The following is a 24074-nucleotide window of genomic DNA, read 5'->3' as shown; positions in this document are numbered from 1 at the left end:
TTTACAATTGTAATTATATAGCGTGTAATACTTTAGATATATTTTAAGCATTATAATTATAATAAAAAAAACTATATTATAGTATTACCAGTGGTAAAAAAACACTAAATCGTAGTATTACCGAAAAAATAAAGACATATGTGAAAAGATCATTAATATTTTTTTTTTACAAATCATAATATGCACTTCATTAATGAAAATGGAGAGAAATAATTACAAATATTAGTTTTAGCATTAAAAAATGCATTATCTATACTAATAAGGAATTAGTTAGATAGAGAATTTTTTTTTAAAAATAAAATACATATAAAGTTACAAAGTGTCTTAACCTTTCTAGTATATATAAATAAAATAATTTGAGAATGACATTTTTATGTGAGAATAAGAACTATCACTCTCAATCGTCAAATTAAAATAAAAGACTGTGATTAAAATGCTCATTAGAAAATATCACTATCTCTCATCAAATTAATCTTCAAAATTTCTTATACTCATTCACCATCCCACCATCATTGTCACTACCAACACTATCATTGTTGCCACAACTACTACCGTTGCTACCACCATCATGATAGAAGCAGTAACGGTGGTAGTGGCAATAATTCAAACAATAGTAGTAAATAAAACAATTATAAAGACAACTATGATGGTGACGTTATGTAGTATAATTTTATTTGTAATATTTTAATCTAAGCTATTTATTTTAATTTAAGGTTTGAGATTATACATTTTCATTCTCATATAAAAGTGTCATTCTCATAATATACTCTTCTTATATGTACAAGATTTTATATTAATCCAAGATGATTTGATATCTCATTCATGTAAATCAAATTGACATAATATATACATTTTAAAATATATTAAAATAAATATGAACAACTTGATCACTTTCAAATTGTTGTTCAATTTTATATAAATTTGACATATACAAACGTGATATAAAATTATAATTTAACGATTAAATCGATAAAATTCATATATAATATAAAGTTATTAAGTAATGTAATAAAAAAGAGATCAAATAATACTCATGTAACTTTTATCAACTATTACATCGCTTATATTAAATGATTATTTTTTAATTACCGTTAAATTGAAAGTTTCTTATTTCTAGATCATATATACAAAATTTAATATTAATCTAAGATAATTTGATATTTCATTCATATAGATCAAAGTTGATGTAATATATATTTTAAAATATACTAAAATATGAAAAATTTGATCACCTTCAAATTATTGTTCAATCTCAACAAAATTTAACATAAACTTTATGAAATGTATAATATAAAATTATTAAATAATGTAATAGTTGATAAAATTTGACATAAACATATAAGATGATATAAAATTATAATTTAACGATTGAATCAACAAAATTCATATATAATATAATTATAAAATAGTATAATGATTAATAAAAATTACACTAATATCAGTTAATCCCTTCACATATAAATAATATATAAGTGCAATGTAATTAAGTTCTTAAAAATTTTAGACACCAACATAGTTTAAGTTGGTGAATTAACGATTTATAAAAAGTTGAATTAAACTCCATCTGTTACAAAATTATTCCACCTACCAAATATAGACTCTTTAAACCGCCAGGAATTAGCTTCTCCCCCTTCAATCCTTCACCAGAAAACAAATGGAACAAGCGTACACAGTTGAAATATAAATGGCCACCAAAATTTAATGCTACCAAGCTGATCCATTTGTACAAACATTTTCCATGAATTTCGTATGATAGGGATTGGGACCTACTCTATTTTTATTTTTATTTTTTAACTCGAATATCCTTCAACAATGAATTAAAGACCAATAAAACATTGAGATTTATTTAAGGGTATGACTTTTTTAACAAATATCTTTTTCATATATATGAATTTGAATATCAAACTTCATATTCTAATAAAGTATATATATATATATATATATATATATATATATATATATATATATATTAATATAAATCACATGTATTATTCACTAGAAACATTTTTTTTTAAGGATTCTTCTCACGTTAATTGATCTACGAACTATGTAATAATCAATATATACTATTATTATATTATCCATATTATGTTTGTTATAAAATAGTATAAAATTTAATTAAAATATATTTACAATATAAATGTTGTTTGTACTGTCATCGAACCTTAAATTATCATATAATAGAAAGTTGTAAACTTTTATTATAACTTCTTTAAAACTAATATGTTTTTAATTGGATGATAATATATAAAAATGAGATATCAAAATTATACTTAATATCATTAACATTTATTGAATCATTAACTTTTATTTATGATAAAAAGAATAAATGATTATGTTGACTAACATATAAATAAGTATTGTAAGGTATAATTAATAAGTAGAAGACTTGCTATAATAAAATGTCAAGAAGTTATTAAAAATGGCTTGATAGTCATCAAGAACGAGTTGGAGGAGGCTTATGACAAATTTTGGTGGGATATACACTTTGAGAGAATTCGGTTTTCTAGAATCAACAGTACCTTTCTCTATTCACTTTGTAATTATAATGCATTAGTTAAAAGGTTAAAATTAGGGGTGTTCAAATTGTTAAATTGAACTAAATTAGAAAAAAAATTAAACTAAACTATAATAAATAGTTCACTAAATTGAATTGAAGTAAAATAAATATTAACTAAACTGAATTAATGATATGATAAGAACCAACAATATTTTAATATTTAAAAATAAATATTTTTTTCATAAGTTGAAAAACTTAATATTTATTTTGAAAATCATTTAATTTTAAAATAAATATTTTAAAAATATTTATTTTTTAAATATTAAAATATTTTAATATTAAAGAATCTTAAATTTAATGTTATTTATTTTTTTAATAAAAATAAATAACATTAATCTTAGAAATTTAGACAAAATGTCGGAGATATTACATTCTAGCATGCTACCATAAACACAAGAAGTTCAAGATGTTATTCGTACCATACCTATAGGATTGAAAGTGACTTTTTTGTTCTACCAATTTTTTTGTATAAAAAAATAAAGAGTGAAATTGAAGGTGATCATTTAAATTTGACTTAGTCTCTCAAATTAAATTAAAATAAATTAGTTTTTAATATCTCGAATTTAAAATTAATCATTTTAGTCTTCTATAATTTTAAAAAAAAAATTGTTTTACTTTTTATATTCAAATATTTTTAATAAATTTGTTAAATAATGTCAAATAATTTACTTGCTAGACTTTTTGTTAGTAAAAATATTACATTAAACTTAGTAAATATTACATAACTGTTTCAATATGTTATTTTCAAACATGTTGATAGTGACTTGAAGAATTAAAATAAGATTTTTAAAAATTATAGAAATTAAAAATTACAATTTTAAACTTGAGAAACTAAAAATAAATTTACCTTAAATTTGAAATATTAAAAATAATTTTTAACCATTTAAATTGTTATTAAAGGATTTGAGTCTTTTTTGAAATATAAAAAATTGTTAAAAAAACGTGTGTACGAAGAGAAATGAAATTCATGTTTGTTCTTAAAAATAATGAAATTCATGATATGAACAATGAGCTAAGAAAATGCTCCTCTTTGCTTGGTGATTAAATTTTTTTTACACTATATTGTATCACTTAAAATTGTTTAGTGAAACGACAAATTATAATCAACAAAAGTGTAGAGGTCTATCCTTTCATGTCCCCACCGCGAGTTCGTACCGGTACTGGTACTGTAATGTTGTGCTTGGTTTGTTTTAGTAAACTGCACGTTTGTACTATTAATTTTAATAGTTTAGTTTTATAAACTACACTAAAAATAATAATTTAGTTTAGACTATTAAAAAATAATTTAGTTTATTTTAGTTTAATTATTTAAAAAATTTAGTTTAAAATAGTTTTGTGAACACTTCTAGTTAAAATACTTGACTTCTTAATAGAATTCCCTTATGTATAATCAGGTTCAAATTTAACCTTAGGTTCAAAACACAATGAGAAAAATATGCTAAATGTAATAGATGATAACATTATGTCAATGTTCATAAAAGAATTTTGGTCACTTTGGTATTTGCAGCATAATGAATGCAAATAGAGTATATGAGTTTATTCAAAAGCAAAACCTATAAATTAACACTAGATCTATGCATTTAGAACTTTAATATCAATGATTAGATTGTTAGGGTTTGATGTAAAACATGAATTATTAAACAAAGTAAGTCTAGGTAGACTTACTCCTAAAGTAAATGAGTAAGATTACCTAGATTTACTGTGTTTAATAACTCATGTTTTACATCAAATTTCATCGATCCAACCGTTGAATTTAAATTTCTTAATGGATAAATCAAATTTGCAAATTTTTTTAAAATTTGAAAATCATTTGATACTTCATTTCATTAATTCAAATCAATGTATAAAATGATTTTATGATTATCCATCAGTTTGAATTAATAAAATAAAATGTCAAATGATTTTCAAAATTTTTAAAAAATTTTAGACTTGATATATGCATTAAGAACTATAAATTCAACAGTTAGATCTCGTTGAAATTTGATGTAAAATATGAGTTATTAAACCGAGTAAGTCTAGGTAGACTTATTCCTAGAGTAAACGGATCTCATATATATATATATATATATATATATATATATATATATATATATATATATATATATATAATGGATAAATCAAATTTGCAAATTTTTTTAAAATTTGAAAATCATTTGATACTTCATTTCATTAATTCAAATCAATGTATAAAATGATTTTATAATTATCTATCAGTTTGAATTAATAAAATAAAATGTCAAATAATTTTCAATTTTTTTAAATATTTTTAGACTTGATCTATGCATTAAGAACTATAAATTCAACAATTAGATCTCGTTGAAATTTGATGTAAAATATGAGTTATTAAACGAAGTAAGTCTCGGTAGACTTACTCTTAGAGTAAACGGATCTTTCCTATATATATATATATATATATGTATAACTGTTGAATTTATAGTTCTATGCATTAAGAACTATAAATTCAACAGTTAGATCTCGTTGATATTTGATATAAAACATGAGTTATTAAACGGAATAAGTCTAGGTAAACTTACTCCTAGAGTAAACGGATCTCTCATATATATATATATATATAAGAAGGGATTCACTTACTTTAAGAGTAAGTTTGTTTAAACTTACTCCACTCAATAACTTAAACTGTATATAATGTTTTAATAATTCAACCGTTGAATTAAAAGTTTTTAATGCATAGATCAAGTTTTCAAAATTTTAAATTTTTTTAATATTATTTGATATTATGTTTTGTTATTAATTCAAATCAATGTATAAAATGTTCTTAAGATTATCTTTCAATTTAAATTATTAAAATAAAATATCAAATAGTTTTCAAATTTATTAAAAATTTGTAGATTTAATCTATGTATTAAAATCTTTGAATTCAACAGTTAGATCATTAAAATTTCATGTAAAATTTGAGTTATTAAGTAGAGTAAGCCTAAGCAAACTTACTCTTAGAGTAAGTGGATTTCTCTCTCTCTCTCTCTCTCTCTCTCTCTCTTTCTCTCTCTCTCTCTCTCTAAGCAAACTTATTTGATATTATGTTTTGTTATTAATTCAAATCAATGTATAAAATATTCTTATGATTATCTGTCAATTTAAATTATTAAAAAAGAATATCAAATAGTTTTCAAATTTATTACAAATTTGTAAATTTAATCTATGTATTAAAATCATTTAATTCAACAATTAGATCGTCAAAATTTCATGTAAAATTTGAGTTATTAAGTTAAGTAAGCCTAAGCAAACTTATTCTTAGAGTAAGTGGATTTCTCTCTCTCTTTCTCTCTATATATATATATAAGGAATATGGCTTGTGAAGTGTTGAGTTGAAGTAGTCATAAATAGGGCTCTTGAAATGTGATGGAGGTGATCTTTGGTATCAATGGAGGTGATTTTTTTTATTTTTATGAAGAGCTTCACACACAATTCAGCATGGATGATAAAGAAAATTACACTTTGAAGCGAAAATTGATGTTCTTTCTAGATAACCTGACATCATTTTAGTATTTTGAGCATATATCAAGTTGTAGAAGTCAAAATGCGATGAAACCAATACCAAAATTTCAAGGACAAATGTATCTATAATTTTTATGAAGACACACAATTGAAAATCTCATGTCTTAGATAACGATTTTTGCCTTGCATGTGACAAACATTGCACCACTCTCATTTTGCATTTTTATGTTTTAATTGTAACGAGCTTGAGTCCATTTTGATTCTTAGTTTTAAATGTATATTTTATAGTTTATTTTGACAAGTCCTCAACTGAAGGAAAATCTCGGGAGAGGTGATGACTCTAGGCAAAAGATTGAAGACAAGTTTTCCTCCCTCTTTCTTCAAACTTGGATTTGAATGTTTCTCTTCCTTATCTTCATTTAGGATTGGGGCCTAGCCTTTAACCTTTATTGATCTTTAATTTAAATATCTTTATGTTCTTATTTGGTTCCCCCTCTTGAACTTTATCTTATTGATTTTATCTATGTAAAGCACTTAAATAACAATTTTCATAACTTTAGACGTTTAAGGAAAAAGTAAAAAGTGAACCTAAATAATGTAACCATAAAATTTAGACTTAAATATTTTTAAATCATAAAAGTGGATTTAATCCTTATAAAAGGTGATGAATTCGGAACAACTTAACAAACTTAATCGGACAAAGCTATCATAAAAGTAGGGACAAATTCGGTCAGCATTAGACATACAATTTAGTCCTCATACATGTTGTAAATTCTCAATTTGGTCCCTACACATAAAAAATATATTAAATCATCCCATATAGGTATAAATGTTATTGATTTGGCCCTTATCATTGTTATCTTTTTACACATTTTTTATTTGGTCCCTATCCATATAAGATATTATTTATTTGATCTCTTTACGGGTAATGTGTAATGTCTAGTCATATATATATATATATATATAATATTTATATATTGAAAACACAAGTATATTATTAATAATATTACACGTGATAACAAAGAAAGATTTTTCGAACTCATTTACATATAACTAGCTTATAATTACATTACATAATATTCAAAAAATATATATATTTACAACAACGTGTGTAATTAAAACTACTCATTTCTCACACATCTATTACAATGTTTACATATTAGGTTGATATAAGTTTATTATAGGATTAACGTGGTTCGCTGGAGGTAGGAAAAAGGTAACCACTATTGGTCCATCAATAACTATAGGGATTTCCTGAGTAGGAGAAAATGTAAAAGTTGATAGTGCTACTCCTTGAAAAGTAACCGAATTGGCGACAACATCCACACTCCAAGTGGTTCCTGAAAACACCGTAGATATGATAGAAAAGAAAGGCTCCGAAAGTGTCGGTAGGTCCATCTATTTTTTTAATTATAATTAATTAAATATTTTAATAAGAAATATAAGGAGTGAGAACAATTATCCAATAAATATCAACAATTACATAATATGCATAGAAATATTTAATACTAATAAATATATATTAATTTTTTTTAATATAAAAATTTGAACTATACTTGTAATGAATAGTTTGGATAAATGAGCATAATAATAACAAATAACTAAAGGTTATTTCACCTTAAGTTTTACTCATTTAAATTCCAAAGGTAAACTTTCAATTACAAACTAATTCAAACTTTCATTCTTATGGTCATAGAATAATATTTATCTTTATAAATGTATGAAGAAATAACAACAAGACGAATGTAAGATATTTTAGCAAAACTATATTATAGTTAATATTAATATAAAATTAATTACGCTAAATAAGTTGAGTTTTTTTTAATAATTTAATTTTTAATAAAATATAGTTTACGTAAATAAAATATCTTAAAGAGTACTAATCAAATAAATAACAATGATAATCATTATAAAATAATTAAACAATATAAACTATGAACATCTTATTAATTATTAAGAGTAAATAATATCATAGATTAAACAAGTAAGTGAGGTTAGGGATACCTCACTAAGTAAATACACATAAAATATAACAGAGCTAAATAAACATAATAGCATATAAAATTTTAAAAAATAAAGTTCTCCTTCCTCTTACCTTAGTAGGAATGCAAAATTGCTCCTAAAATAGTGTACCACAATTATTTTTTCTGATGTCCCTTTTCCTTACTTTTCTTTCACAGCCTCTATCAGTTCAGTATTTCTTCTTCTTGTCATCTGAAATTTTTATAAGTTAGTTTATATACTAGATACATGGTTAATACATTTTTCCAAATTACACATAAAATGTTGCTATGATACTATTAAAATGTAATATCTAGTCTTATTCAATCTTTTATATATATATATATAATATTGAATTTAATATTATATACGATTAGGCGTTACATAAATAAAATAAAATAAATTAAATTAAAAAAATCAAAATCTGTGCAGAAAAATCTACTGCCATCTTATCCCCTTATCCCCTAATTAATAAACCTTATCCCTAAGTAACTAAAATGTAAAGGGGCTTAGAAATCAAACTAAAATACACAAACTTCCCATTAAAAGCTAACTATGTAATTATTAAAATTCACACTATAAATAAGCTTGAATATGCAGTGAAAATTTGAAAAAATAACACAAGCTTACAGAGAGAAGAAAAAAATAGTAAGAAGGAAGAGAACGTAAAAGAAAGAAGAGAAAGAAAGAATAAGGAAAAGGAATGTGAGAAAAAAAATGTGGTACACTGTTTTAGGAGCAATTTTGCATTTCTACTAAGGTAAGAGGGAGAAGAACTTTATTTTTATATATATACATATTTATTTATAATGATTAAAATGTTATTCTAAAAAATTATAAGAAAATTTGAATTATAATATTTTAATTTGTTCAAATTATAAAAATCCTAATGTATCAAAATAAAACATTTTTATTTATTTATTTTAAATAAGGTAACTAAAAATTAAAAGAAATATTATATATATTATTTTAAGAAGAGATAATAATAAGAAAATTTATAATATTACATTGAAATATCATAATATTACATAATGTATTATTAATTTAGTCTCTATATATAAGAACTAAATTAAGAATGTTTAACATATAAAGGACCAAATTAAAAATATTTAAGAAAGTTAATAGTCGATACATGATGAGGTGCCAAATTAGCAATGATTATATATATATATATATATATATATATATATATATATATATAGATAAGAATCAATTTAATATTTTTTTATGTATAAGAATCAAATTAAAAATCAAACATATAGGTACTAACTTAAATGTTTAGGCTTCAGTTAATTACCTCTTTGTATCTTGAAAAGGAACGAATAATGTCTTACGTAAATTCACCTTTAAATATAACCAACAAGAGCATTGAAATAAAAAAATTTAAGTAAATAAGGAATCATAGTATGCACCCCCAAACTTGGAAAGAAAAGAAAAAGATAAAGAGAAAATAATGAAAAGGGATAAAAATCATAAATTGTTTGGTATTGATGAAAATAAGAAGAAAGAAAGTTAAGTATATGAATAAGACAAAGGTTAGAATGAGTCTCCCAATCACCGTTAGATGTAGTATTTTTAAATCAATGGTTAAAAACAGTATTTCTTCTTTTTCTTTTGATCTTATTTTTCTTCAATTTCCTAGTTTGTCCTTGAAAACCTTCTCTCAAAACCAAATCATGCAACCTTCATCATAGTAGTGGTGACACTACCATCATTTCCATAGGTTACCACCGCCATTGTTAGGCTAACCTGTGACCAAAATCCACCGTCATGGCATCATAAATGCATCTCGAAAGAACAATTGTCACTCTCCCTTGAACAATATTCGCTTCCCCTTGAACAATCTTCACAAAGGTAAACTCAAGCAATTGAGAAAGATACAAAAAATAATAGATATAAATAAATGTACAATCAAATCTAAAAATCACGATAATTGCAAAAGAAAATACCAGACATCAACACAATCAAAGAAAGAAAAAAAAATCGGAAAAGAAAAAAATCATATTATAAAATTATGCCAAATAGATAGAGGTTACAATTAGATTCATATATGTTATTATGCTCGCCCGAAGTCCTAGCTTTTCACATTTGAGAGGAAACTCATTGCAATTTTACAATCATGTGATGGAAACTCTTTCCCAATCTCCTTCCTATAATCTCTAACATTTACGAGTTCCCAATCAAATTATGTTATCTCTGTATGATTAATTGTCATATTCGAGACATTGAGGACTTCTTGGCATGTGCCACAAAATGTATAGGAGATAATAAAATGGGTGTGCAAAATCGCACCTGCTTCTTCTTTTCTAGCACCTCTAGCTTAATTAAGTATATTAAGTATATTACTTGTCATTTCAACTATGTTAAAAATAAAGTACCTTGCATTTCAGAGGTGAACACAACTACAAAAGTTCACCCTTTTTTCTTTTTTGCTTAGAATATGCTTTATATATTAGTGAGAAAAATGCAATACATGCCTATATTAAAAATAAGATAAAATATAAATATACCTTGATAATTTGTTCAGTTAATAAAAAATATATATAATTATTAAAAATAAAATGAAAAAAATAGTAGATACTAAATGAAAAAATCCCTTTTATTATTAGTATAGATACAACATTGCTTCTAATCATCATTCATCGAATATATTTTTGACTTGTAAACAATAGAAATAAGAGTGAGACATAAATCATTGAATTGATGGCCACAAAACTAACACGCAAATTTCAACAATCCAACTTGAGATTTGTTTGTTTCGTCTTTAAATTCAAATCCTCTCACCATACACACATTGTATTAGATACATGGTTCATACTAAAAATGTATCTCATTCTCAATTGCATTTAATAGTTCAACATCAATTCTACTCAACTTTAAAAGATATAGATACTTAGGAATTTATAACTAAGCCAAAAATAAGAGCTTGGTACAGTCTTGCAGTTTGCTACATATAAGCATGCACGCAATAAAATTAACTAAACCTTTAAAAAGGTGAAACTGATCTCTACAAAAATGTGAGGATAACAGTTACATGGTGTTCTTGACATTATTTATGCTATTTAACAAAGTTGCACTGCTCAGCATAGTCACATGGATAAGAACACGCATGGTACATCCGACTATATTGTTTGAGATATAGACTTAACATAACATTCAATCATCCATTGATTTTTGGGATACACGACTTCTCTTCTCCTCAATGCCAGATTGGGAAAATCTCAGCCGAAGAACCTGCAAAACATCTTCAATTTTGACATCTTTCTTTGCCAACAGAACCATGGCATGATAGAGTACATCAGCCATCTCTGATGCAGTACGTGACTTGTCCTCATTATTCTCTAGTGTTTGACACAACTCGTTTGCCTCTTCTCTACAAGATGAAAGATACAGTTACAATCTGATATCAAAGAGAGACAATCCTTTAATCCGTATTTTTCCTTCAAGCAAAGTGAATTACAACAGAGGCGTGTTTTAAGTAAAATGCATCTAAACAGACAATTGGTAGTTTGGGATGAAAACGGATATTTTTCCCCGTTAAATTCAAACTACAGAATAACATAACAAGACATACTCGACCTGATTTTAGAGCATAGCAACTTATCATTAAGCAATAATCGCTTTGTCCACGAAGGCTTTTCATTTTCTGTTTCTGCTAACTCTGTTTTACGTTGGGAGATTGTTGACTCTAACCCATACAAAGAGGTTAATGCTAATTTATTTCCTTCATCCTGTAACAGATAACCCGAGCCAATTTGAATATTGCCAAACTTTCTCTACAGGAAAACAAGGCAATAACATGTTTGTTTTAATTGGTTGAACTTACCTCTTGCTGTTTTAACAAGTCAAAAACTGATGTATAATAGCATGTTTCTGCCCCCGTGTGACAGGTAGGCCCGTCAGGTTTCCCAAGGTATATTATCTGAAAAGTAGTTAACAGGGGTAAAAAGCATTAACTACCTAATCATACCAAAAGCAAAGATAAATAATTCAACGAGAAAAGAGGCAAGTGCTAACAGAATCACGATCACAATCAATAAAGACATCATGAACATTGATAAAATTATTAGAGGTCTCTCCTTTGGTCCACAATGCAGATCGTGATCGGCTATAGAATGTGGCCTTTCGAGAAGATAGGGTTGTAGCCACTGCTTCTCTATTTGCAAAACCTTGCATTAATATGGCCCCTGTGTCAACATTCTGAGCTATTGCCACGGCCAAACCTTTGTTATCCCATTTTACACTGTCCAGTAATGAGTCTACCTAACAAAAGTTTAACACTTAAATGTAAAAACAAGGATTGATCCTATGAAATGAAAAATATAACAAGAATAAATATATGAAAAACAAAAAATGCTAAGAAATTTCACAACACACACAAAGGATGGATGTTCTTTGTTAGAACAACATATTTGCATTCCGCATTAAAATGTGAAAAATCTGCGGACTTCATCCATGGAACTGAATTGCTACACAACAAAAACCCAGAAATATAATATAAACTTGCATCCACAATTTAATGTAAAGTGCAACATTAGATAGAAACCTAAACAACTAAAAAATTGTTAAAACTTTAAAGAAACCCACAGGCAAAAAAGGTAATTGGTGAATAAATGTAAAGCTAAATTACACATTTTGCCACTCATTTCATGATTTCATGAATTTTGCTACACAATTTAAGAATTTGCACATTTTGCTACACAATTATTAAAATTTCACATTTTACGACCTTGTTAGTTTATCATCCAACATCATTAATTGATTGTTGATGTGATACATTAAGTAACTGACAAGGATTGATGTGACATGGCACAATATGTTACATCAACAATCAATATATCACATCAGCAATCAATGTGTCACGTTAACAATCAATAAAAATGTAAACAAAAATTCAATATTTAGGTGGAAATTTTTGAAAAATTGCAAAACATGAATGACAAAATGTGTGATTAAGGCTAAAAATACTTATTTATTCAAAGAAGAAAAATTTACCAGTGGATTCCCTATCACATGACAGCCTCAATTATGTGCGTGTTTAGATTCAAGTAGGAGCATCCAGTATCACATTAAAATACTAGCTGGCATAATCTTAGGTAAATATTAACATCTTTGGTTTCACATTGAGGAATCAGTTTTGGGTCCAAAATTGATTAAGAGTTTGAAACTTGTTTAAGTAATCTTTGGGTTATATTTATAATGAGTTTTACCACTAACTTTGCTTTTAGTTAATTTAGATGGAAGTACCTTAGGGTTTGATGTATGCATAGAAGAAAAAACAACGCAGTGGCTCCTCCTCCCCTTGTAACTGCTATTGGAATAGGAGAGGTTACGCTTGTGGAAACCCTTGGCAGATTGAAGCATGTGAACATACGAAACAGCCATTGATTTGAAGGGAACCTACACTACACCTGCAACCAATTTCTCAGTGACTAGCTTATCTAAGAGGATGGATATGCAAACACAATCATTCGAAGAATATTAGAAATACAAAATATCTTTCGGTCTACGATTGATACATAAAACATTGCCTTAATTGGAACTTTTTTTTGTTACTTGTTCCGGTGCTAGATTCATAATACCTCAGCTTATGAAAAAATTTGCATTCAACTAATGCTCCATCATTTTTCCATATTCGTTGTCATAAAAAAACATACAGCCATCCACACAATAATCAATCCTCTTAGCTTCAAATTCCAGCTTCGCTGCTAATCTCTTAGCATCATAATAACTTTTTGGCAAACTCCCTTTCATGGGTGTTACTTCCAAAAGCATCTATATAATAAACTCTAGACATTGATTAGGAACATTCCAATTGGACTTGCCTTACGCATATGGATAGTTTAGAGTCTTTAGCCCCTTCAAACAATAACTTATTTGATTTTGTCAACGGATTATAGAATCTTTAGTTTCTTTATTTGGAGGATTTTCCATGTTGTCAAACTTTGGTGCTTCAAGCGAGTCATGTTGCTTGAGAGCATCAAACACCATCTCTTGCATAAACATAAATTGCTCTCCTCGAGCCACATCTACACCACAGTCTGAAACACCCATACAATTATATTCAACATGTACATCAATATGTGGCATCTCTTCGCCGTGATCAGTCCAAACAAAATAACCAGGTTTGAACCCTGGTTTGTAAAGGTGAACCTTCACATTTTCATCCTTCAAAATCTTTGCACAATTGCATTTGAGACATGGACATCTAATCCCCCCATCAACTTTATAGTATTTGTATTGGTGAGCTTTGTTTATAAACTCATCAACCCCTAATACAAAAGATGGTTTCAATCCTTTTCTACCAAGATAACACCTATCGTACATCCAAGCACAATTCAAAGTAAAAGAATTCATCTTCTGTATATTTAAACATGGTTAACAATAATTTAAGGGTGTATAAAACAGAATTTATATAATATTTATACTAACATATATAAAACAGAACTTAAATAGCAAAACTTAGGACAAGAATTTATAAAATATTTACAATAACATACATAAAACAGAACTTAAATAGCATAATACCCACCATATTCTAAATTTAATTTAAAATAGTAAGTAATCTTTAAACATAATTAATCTCATCTAGTTGGGAAATCAAATTAATCTAAAAAGATAAAAAAAAAATAGTAAAATGAGATCAAGTGAATATTTGAAAAGGCCTATTAATGCAAGAAATAGTAAAATCCACAAATGGCATGCAAAAGAATAATGTGATTTAAGTTCATTAGTAAGCTGCAACTGTACTCAATATTCTATTTTCAGACATAGGGGTGGGTTTACTTTGAAGAATGTGATTTAAGTTCCTTACAGGATTAGTAATCTTTCAACTCATTATAGTTTAGTTGTAAAGGAATCTGACCAAAGATCTTAGAAGTCCACAAAGAATGGATTCTCTCTAGTACGAATGAATAGTTCCTGCATGTGAAGGGGAAAAAGGAATGAGACTAGTAAACATGATAATATATACTTTAAATAAGTAAAACTGATTCTTTTGTTATTTATTTTAAACTAGAAGATGCTCGAATTTAAATAGCATAACTTAGGACAAGAATTAATATTTTGTCTTCTACCTCAAGTCAGCATGTCATTCATAGAATTTTTTATCGATCCAACTAAAGTATAATTAGTGACCGTACAACAATAAATACTTGTGATTAATTATATCAATTGACTCTCAATTTTTCTTTTATTTATAATCAAGTCCCTAACAAGATTTCATTTAATATTTAAGTAATAATTTTCTCAAAAGAAAAAAATATTTCTTATTCTATAATTCAAATGTTATTTGTTTTGAGTTGGTACACTTTATTTACTCATTATTATGTCATATTTAGTTTTTTATATTAGCTAATTCTATTAAATATAATGCCATCAGGATGACATAATAACTCCTTATTTGTTTGTTTATGGTTGTCCATTTCTCGTTTGCCAGCAAGTTGGATCAAGCAAACCATTGATTCAATAATTTAATGCAAAACTAGACTTGTATCCTTGTACCTTTTTCCAGAAAACTGTCAAGCAAGTTCACATCACCGTATCTGAAGCATTCTTTAGCAGCTCCGACCAGTCTCTGAAAATTCAAAACCCATCATATCAAAATCAAAATCAAAATCAAAATCCAAATCCAATTTCACACTTCATATGTAATAATAGAAACCCTTAAACAATAATCCTCCACCACCTAGTCAAAACTCAACATTAATCCGATTTAAATTACAACATTGAATTAAGCCAACTAAATTCATTGGATACCAATGCTTCAGGTCCACAGTGATGATGCAAATTGAAGAAAGTATGCAGAAGAGCACGAGAACATTGTTCTCATGTGATTCTTCTATTTCTTGTAATAGTGTGCTATATGAAAATTGTATTCCAAATAGAAAAAAATAGATTGTTTTTCATTCCCAAGAAATTCCCCTTTCCCTAACCCGCATAAGCATTTTAAGATAATCTAAATTAATTTGAAGACTTTGTCAACATCAGTTATGACATGCCTAACGTTATTAAATTAAACCAAGACAACAACCCTAACACTTGATGATAGAGTACCTTAGAGACAAAGTACAAAACTGTGCAAAGTAATATTGTGAATAATCTCATAAAGAAAAATAAAAAGAGAAAAAGGAAAGTGAGGTGAAACAGGGGAGTGTAGAATAAAGCAAAAGGGAATGTCTTTCTCATGCATGGATCCCAATGCATGGCGGGAAGTAGTCCTAGCATTGCATTGCTTGCTGGAACACACTCTTCATTTAGTTTAAAGGAACTTGCTTTGTTCCCTCTACAAATCTGTCCCTGCACACCTATTTATTATACACAAAACTACTAGCTGGATTTATTTATACATATGGATAGTATTTAGATTTGGCCTATTCGGTTCTTCAACTGAAAAAAAAGTATGTATTTAACAAAACAAATATGGGTACTAAGGCGAGGAAAGGCTAGGGTGTAGTCTTGAAGATATGGCATGATTACTTGATAGTTGATCTGTTTTCCAATGATTGAGTTGTCTTACCTTAACTTTGGCTACAATAGTGAAGTTAAGTACTCTAGTGATACCGAGTCTTCAAGATGAAGCCTATCGAAAATGGGGATACCAATAACATCATCAACCATCAAAATAGCTGGTTAGGTTTCTCCTCTCCCCGCAAATGAATATAGGTCTTCCATCACACCCTCATCAGACACAACTTTCATTTGCTGCTGCTGAAATAGTTTAACCAAACATCTCTTCGTAACTATGGCCTTTACTATGGACTCAAAGGAGAACATGTTGGAAAGTGCTCATCCTTGCCTATCATGCCCCTTAAATCCAATCCCTCGCTTTATGGAATAGAAGCTCTAAGTAGCTCACAAGCACAAGGTTAGCTCCAACTCAGACCTATTCTGAGATTATGATTAGATACGGTTAATTCAACCTACTTATGACATAGGTACCCAATTGCAACTTGAACAACAATAACGTACCCAATGAGTAATGGTCATGGCCATCATAACTCTACACAAATTAGTTAAACTAGTAGAACACCAAACAACACTAACTGCAGAACAAAGTAGTAACATAATACCCTTCTTCTATGTTCTCTCCCTCTCTCAACCACCCGGAATACCCACTTATACTATTCTAATCATATCATTCTAACAGGCACGCATTATTCTCAAGGCACATAAGAAAATAAATTCGACGGCATTTGTGGCAAATTACGCCATCATTCTCACGCATTAACCCAAATACCATCATAACCCAAACACCACACAACAAAAACGACAACAACATTAACCTCCTCGAGCAACGTTACATTACCCGTGATGCCAATGGCGACAGCGTCTTCGACAACAGTGGCGACAATGTGCAGCGTTAGGGCTGGGGACGCGCAAGAGAACACAAGCTAGGGATTAGAAAGAGTCGTATGAGTGTTACACGGTGGTTTGGGGTTTTACTACTTTTTTTATTAAATAAACTAAATTAAAATTTTAAAACATGTAACTGCACCTGATTCATAAAAAACTTTAAAATTAAATTTAAAAATAAATTAAATAATTAATAATAATTAAACTTATAATTATTAAATTGAAAAAATAATTTCAAAGCTACTAGAAGATGAGATAATAGATTATCCGAAAACAAAAGTCTTATAAATTATATATATATATATATTATTTTGTATAATATAATATGGTATATTATATGAGAAAATGTTAATAGCAAGAAGAGAGAAGGAAATTTATACTATTTTATTGCTTAATTCGATTTTTGCCATAGGAAATACACTTAGACAATATAAGAAAACATAACCATATTTTGTTGGAACACAAAATAACAAAATTATAGTAAAATAAAATAATTATTCTATTTTATTTGAACCACCAAATAAGATCTAAATAAATACATAAATGTTTTTATCTTTGAAATATTAATTAATTAAGTGAAAAATAATTAAGTGAAAAAAAATAATTAAATTTGTTTTATCTTTTAGAAAAGTATAACAAAAGACACACACAGACACTAATTCCTAATAAAAATAATTTGCCATCAATAATTGAGAAAGACCAAAGGAGCAACGGTTCCAAACAAATATAGATATATCATTGGATGCTTCATACTTCGTCATCTAATCCATGCACTAATTTCTTTCTCTTAAAATATGCTAAAAAGAGAGTTGTCACTCTGTATCTATGGATGAGCATACACAAAAATAGGTTCTTAAAAATTTGTCTCACAGATGACTCTCCCATAACCTTTATTTCAAGTTAGTCAGCCCATTATATAAATCCCTTGCAATTCAGCAGCATTCATGATTGTTGTCATGCCACAATATCCAGAATAACAAAAAGGTATTGTCTAGTTGAGTCACAGACAATGCCACCGAAGCCAGATAATCCAAGATTTCCCGTCGAGCTACTATCGGAGTTGATCTTGATGTAGCCATCACTTGGTGGAGACCATGATATCAATTTATGAACCTGCCCAAAAGGCTTGATGGAAGACGCATGCACAATGTCAAATGTTGATATAATTTGAGATATTGTGTACCAAAGCTTAAAAAATATTAAGAATAATTTAAAAATATATATATATATATATATAAATTGTTAATAAATTTAAAAGAATCCTGTGGTAGTAATAATATAAAAAACAACTCTGGAGGGTCCAATTCTAATTCAAATATCTAGTCAAATGCCAATCATTGTGCACCAAACTGAAGCATGAATGAGGCACGCAGAAGTTTGACAAACACTTCTGTTGTTTCATTGGTCAAACACAAATCACGGAAGAGAGGGAAGAAAAGAGACTTTGAGAAAGACAAAAGGTCTCTTCAGCTGTTCTGGAAGACCCAAACCGGATTGGTTACAATCAGATTCGGCTCTTGGGACACTCAAAACTGTTATGTATCATGGTTACACTGATACATGTTTTCACATTGGTAAGATATTGTTTACTTTATACTCAACTCTCATGATTTTGTTTTTAGATACAACCCAAAAGGTCTCACAACCCAAAAAGTCTCTCAACCAATAAAAACAATCGTGTCTATATAAACTCATATCCATTCTTTCCATCTCAACAAAAAGCCCACTCTCCAACCAAGCAATTGTTTGAACCAGATTAAAGATGCCTCAAGTTCAGTGTCTCCCAAGGACCCCAGAAATCCCCACTAGCTGCTCTCCTCATCTTGTGGAACGAATGCAACGAGACACTTGCTACGTTTGTAACAAACGGAGACATTGGTATTGGTATTGTCCTTCCAAATCACTCTCACCCTCTACTTGCTCTTTCGATATTGTCCTTCCAAATCTCCCAATAAATCCTTATCACCCTCAGTTTACTCCAACAAGTACCATGATCCCATTCGTGAAAGTGTTTTGTAGCCTCCACCATTCCTCAAACAGGTTATCATATCACCTCATTTTTTAATTAGATTTTCTTTAGATACAAGTTAAAACACTTTTTTGTGAATTTTTCTAACAAAAATAGTTTGGTTAAAATTTACAAGATTTTTTAGAATTTCTCTGTTAAAAATACTAAAATATTCTTTGATAAAAGAATTTTCAAAAGTACTTCTAAACATATATCTAAGCAAGTTCATTAAGTTTTTTTAACTATATGGTTCTGCTATTTGTTTTTATTTAAATATTAGTTTGATCCTATAATTTCATAAATTTTATTTTTAAAATTTTATAATTAAACTCGTTTTATTTTTGGTTATATAGGTATCAATATTTATTGTTATACGAATTAAAATGTAAAGTTTATAAAATTACAAGGTTAAAAATAATATAGGATTTAAAATGAAGTATTTTTAATTATAGAATATAAGATAAAATTCATGAAATTATAAGTGGAAATAGTATTTAAACTTCCAGCAAATGTCATTTTGATAAGTTATCTTGAATTCTATGGACCATGATCTAATTATTGTCAAACAGGCTCATAGATCTCGTGGTTACCGTGAGTCAGAGGATGAATTGCTCAATAGCAAAAGCATTGTTCCTATCCAGCAAAGCAGGGGGAAATCTGTTAATGAGTTTTTGGAGGGATGCCAAAAAGATAAAATTGACAATGAGTTCGGTAATATATTGCGTAAGGCAAATGGTTTGCATGTAAAGATTAAAAGGATGGCAATCACATACACATATGCTTCTGAGAATCCTTCATCGATGGCTCTAATTGTGATTCCAAACAAAGAAGGTGCAGGTGTAGCACTAAATGCAGCCAATTTGAAACATATTGGCTTTCTATGTTTCATTCTTTCTTGTTTCTTTTATTCATCTGCTTCCACTTTTGGAGCAAAGTTACATCAGTTTGATTATTTTTCCTTGATTCTTTTCAAATTCGATCACAGGTCCTTTCAGTCATTTCCTCAAAGTAATGTTGCTGCTTTTTTAGCTATATATGGACCACGCATAATAGTCCATACATATAGGAAAGAAAGACATCCTTTACACTTGCTCTGTTTGTCTTTCTGTTCATCTGCATCAACGACTCATTAATATTAAATTCAAGTTACAACAAATTTAAGTTGAACCTAAGAAATTTGATTGTGTTAAGTTACATATAATAACTTTTGTCTTGATCACCGAAAGCATATTCATCTGTGAAATTGATCTTATTGCAGGTTCTAATCCAATGGGGTGGCTGGGCCTTCTTTTCTTCTATCCAACACAAAGCTTGAAATTCTCCACACCTAAGCCATTTTTCTGCTGTGAGTATGATTTCATTTTTCTAATGTGATTTCTTGGGTCTAATAGAAGGTGTTAGTTTTGCATAATGTGACAAACTAAAGTTAGAATCTCAAAAGAGTTCACTTTTGTTGTCCAATAGTGTCTCTGATAGGTTCTCTAACCAAGTCTTCTGACCCAGTAGTTGTAAAGTTTATGTGAAGACACGGGGTTGACCTGGTCCTTAGATTTGATTCTTATTTATGTTAAAATAATGTTTAGTAGTGAAAATCATGCTCTGCGAATACAAATTAGTCACTGATTATCAGTTTTGGGACATTGTATGTATCATGTCTATGAACTAAAAAAAAAGATTATCCCTAAAGAAGATTACTTGCGGAGAACTAAAAAAATTGTTTGTGTCCACTTTGATTTAGTATTATTTAGGTTGATTCCTGATTATCTTCCATCTTTTCAGGCGTTTTCCCATCCTATGATCCAATAGTTATTTCCAAACAGACAAGTATTCTTAATGAAAGTAACCAACTTGCTATTAGCAGTGTTAGTCAACATACCAAACTTTCAACTGGTTGCTATACTAAGGTTTCTGGAGATGTTGTTACTCCCAGTAAATCAAAAGATGGTGAAACAAAACCAATAACAGCAAAGGCAAAAAGTAATAAAGAAGTGTTTTTGTTTACACAACAACGACTTCTCATTGATCTAGAGAAATTGGATCCTTGCAAGCATGAGTCCATAGAAAATTTCCTTGTTACACTACAAGAAAAATCAACATTATCTACGGAAGAAATCCGTAGATAAGCATCAAAATCCGTAGGTAAGTGGTAATTACATACGGATTATTTACGGAAAAAAATCCGTAGGTAATAAAGTCGTAGATAACGTTATCTACGGAAAATTTTCCATAGGTAACGTTATCTATGAATTTTATCTACGGATGACTTACCTACGGAATTTACCTACGAAAATTTCCACAGGTAAGTTACCTACGGGATTTTGTCTTCATTACTATTTTTCTGTGCAGGGAAAGGAATCTGTTCTTTTGGGCAAATCCAGATATCAAAAACCAGATTGGACCAATCAGTTAACGCGTCACCCAATTCAATGCCCTGTTTGGTTTAGATGTTAAACCTGCTAAAGCAGCCAACCAATCACAACCAGATTTAATGGATAGACTCATGCACCTGTATTAAGCTTGAAGTATGGAAAACTGATAATTTTATAAAATAGAATGTGAAAGAGGTTTTCATTAGAACAAGGGAAATAATGGAAGACTGCTCAAATCCTAGCCAGTAGCCACTAATGCAATCAACTCTGCTGTCATAACTATTGAATGAAAAAAACCTCAAACAAGAACTTAAGATTAACATGTGTATTACCAAGGCAGGTAAAACCTGCAGCTGAAGAAGCCAATCCTGCTGCAGTAAGGAAGTTGTTGTATGAAGCAATGTGTACATGCAATTTTCCCCAATCCTCCTTTATGATCTTGATACCCTTTTTCGTATCCTCAACATCACAAGCACGAGCACGGATCTCCCATAAAAAGTTTTGGAACCTTCCTCCAGAAACAGAAATCTCCTACACTAACCAACATAACCAAATTCCATGAATCAAAAACTCGAAGAAATAGAAAAACAAATCTCTACGCCAGCCAGCATCTAGGCACAACTAGAAAACACAGAAATTAGAAACAAATCTAGAAACAAGAAGTTGCCATTTGTACACCATGTAAGGAGCAAGTAGTGACATGAGATAAAAAGCTATGTAAGAAAATTTGCCTAACAGTTCGATGACTAAGCATTTGGAATAAACTATTCATCAAACACCAAAACGAGAACAAAAATAAAACGACTTAAGAAAATAAAATAAACCAACATCTCCCACGAGTTAAAATCACAAAAAAAAAACTTCTAAAAAAGTTGAGACACACGGAAGAAGTTCAATTAATTTATTTCATCTCGTTAATTTATTTCCTTTTCTTCACTTATAAGTATGCGTTAACTGATTGGTCCAACATTGCTATTTAGTGCTAGCCTGATTGTTTCTAGTAGGGGTGATCACAGTTTGTTTTTAGACAGAAACTCCTCTGAACCTATTAGGCTCACGAATTTAAACAAAACAAGATACTGGATTATATTAGAAATTTAATCTGGTTCATAAGCCAGGTTCAAACACATAATGATAAACAGAATGTTTCCCCCTAACAATGTGTCTCCTCCTTCCACTGAAACTGATAAAAAAACTACCCTTCTTCTCCCCTCTCTGACTTCCTCTACATTATATATTAAATAATAATTGTCACATGTATAAAATAACTACCTAATATCACTAAACAATAACTACACTCCACTGCAACTAAACAATAACTGCCACGTACACAGCTAGACTAAATGCATTTCCTAAAATAAAATTCAACTTTATCACTCAGCATTTAAATAAAGTGATCAAAATGAATGAGGATATAAACATAAAGCCCTCTCAACCTGCCAGGTAAATGAAAAAAAAGTAATAAGCATGAGCTATTGTGAAGGTGCAAGCAGTACGGATTTAATATTATTTTTCTAACAAAAGAAAAAAATAACAATAAAATGAATAAAAGTAAAATTAATGAAATGGCTTATGAAGCTAATCATGATTTTGAGGAATAAAAGTATGGCTTAATGTAACAATGCGATATTATGATTTTCCATGGCAGCCTAAAACATGTAATAAAATTACACTAGAGAACATTCGAACACAAAATGCTTAGTTTTGAAGTGGCGTTAATTTTCCAATCTGTGAAGAGCACATCCTTAACACTTTCTTCACAGGAAGTATAACAATTTAAAAGGATACAAGTAATCTCATCTTAGCAATAAGAAAGACAAAGTTAGGTATCATGCCAACTTTAAACATTATTAAAACAAAATATTATAAAATTTATAACTCAAATTATAATAAATATTTTGATAATAAATTTATTATATTTTATATTAATTAAATATTTTTATCAAAGAAATTCATACAAATTTTAGATTTTATTTACTATTTTTATAATTAAAAGATATTCAATATTAAATCAAAAGATAATAAAAATTATAATTAAAATCATAATAAATTTTCTGATATTAAATTTAGTATATATTAAAATTAATTAAATATTTATATTTAAGAAATTGTTACAGATTTTAGATATATATTTTCAAGTTTTTGTTTTATTAAATTAATTAAAAATTGATTATATTTTATCACTTCTTAATAAAGTGAGTGAATGATAATAAATTAACTAAAACTTTAAAATATATTTTAATTAAAAATAATGTTTTTATCAATATAATGACTAAAAGTATTATAATAAATAATGAAATTAATTAAATTCAATTTTATAATGGTT

At 28.2% G+C, this 24074-nt stretch overlaps 2 protein-coding genes and 1 long non-coding RNA gene across 5 annotated transcripts; 1 reads left to right on the top strand and 2 right to left on the bottom strand.

Annotated features, from left to right (window-relative positions):
- Window positions 1-10960: 10960 nt before the first annotated feature.
- LOC109789639 (histidine biosynthesis bifunctional protein hisIE, chloroplastic) lies at window positions 10961-17479 on the bottom strand. 2 transcript variants are annotated; one of them, XM_020348643.3, is made up of 8 exons: window positions 17325-17479; window positions 15521-15593; window positions 14832-14938; window positions 13265-13428; window positions 12035-12280; window positions 11844-11939; window positions 11597-11748; window positions 10961-11390 (listed from the first exon to the last, which is right to left on the bottom strand). In XM_020348643.3, exons 4-8 carry the CDS (start codon window positions 13400-13402, stop codon window positions 11174-11176), a joined length of 849 nt encoding a protein of 282 aa, XP_020204232.1. In that variant the 5' UTR covers window positions 13403-13428; window positions 14832-14938; window positions 15521-15593; window positions 17325-17479; the 3' UTR covers window positions 10961-11173. The 2 variants fall into 2 exon arrangements, with proteins under 2 accessions (XP_020204232.1, XP_020204233.1); XM_020348644.3 differs by having other exon boundaries at window positions 14883-14938.
- An 896-nt stretch (window positions 17480-18375) lies between these two features.
- Window positions 18376-22087, top strand: LOC114915174 (uncharacterized). Of its 2 annotated transcripts, none has more exons than XM_083072255.1 (5): window positions 18376-18945; window positions 19949-20210; window positions 20638-20724; window positions 21159-21518; window positions 21726-22087. In XM_083072255.1, exons 1-4 carry the CDS (start codon window positions 18916-18918, stop codon window positions 21500-21502), a joined length of 723 nt encoding a protein of 240 aa, XP_082928381.1. In that variant the 5' UTR covers window positions 18376-18915; the 3' UTR covers window positions 21503-21518; window positions 21726-22087. The 2 variants fall into 2 exon arrangements, with proteins under 2 accessions (XP_082928381.1, XP_029125315.2); XM_029269482.2 differs by having other exon boundaries at window positions 19949-20216.
- On the bottom strand, window positions 20206-22203 carry LOC145956711 (uncharacterized). Its single transcript, XR_014432940.1, has 3 exons — window positions 22081-22203; window positions 20585-20706; window positions 20206-20492 (listed from the first exon to the last, which is right to left on the bottom strand). It is a non-coding gene; the product is annotated as an uncharacterized LOC145956711 (long non-coding RNA).
- Between the last annotated feature and the right edge of the window lie 1871 nt (window positions 22204-24074).

Source organism: Cajanus cajan, chromosome 4, assembly GCF_000230855.2.
Source record: "Cajanus cajan strain Asha chromosome 4, NIPB_CcT2T_4, whole genome shotgun sequence".
In the NCBI taxonomy this organism is placed as follows: Eukaryota; Viridiplantae; Streptophyta; class Magnoliopsida; order Fabales; family Fabaceae; genus Cajanus; species Cajanus cajan.
The sequence above is the reverse complement of the archived record's forward strand: the minus strand, read 5'-3'. Positions and strand labels throughout refer to the sequence as shown.

What these genes read in the sequence shown, in the direction of transcription:
- LOC109789639 (XM_020348643.3), bottom strand. Translation starts at nt 13,402, where the DNA reads ATGGCTGTTTCGTATGTTCACATGCTTCAATCTGCCAAGGGTTTCCAC. An exon ending in ACTTGTTAAAACAGCAAGAG is followed by an intron (nt 11,749 to 11,843) that starts GTAAGTTCAACC and finishes TATCTGTTACAG; the next exon opens with GATGAAGGAAATAAATTAGC. An exon ending in TTGCTATGCTCTAAAATCAG is followed by an intron (nt 11,391 to 11,596) that starts GTCGAGTATGTC and finishes TTCATCTTGTAG; the next exon opens with AGAAGAGGCAAACGAGTTGT.
- LOC114915174 (XM_029269482.2), top strand. Translation starts at nt 18,916, where the DNA reads ATGGTTACACTGATACATGTTTTCACATTG. An exon ending in TGATACATGTTTTCACATTG is followed by an intron (nt 18,946 to 19,948) that starts GTAAGATATTGT and finishes ATTGTCAAACAG; the next exon opens with GCTCATAGATCTCGTGGTTA. An exon ending in TCCAAACAAAGAAGGTGCAG is followed by an intron (nt 20,217 to 20,637) that starts GTGTAGCACTAA and finishes ATCTTATTGCAG; the next exon opens with GTTCTAATCCAATGGGGTGG.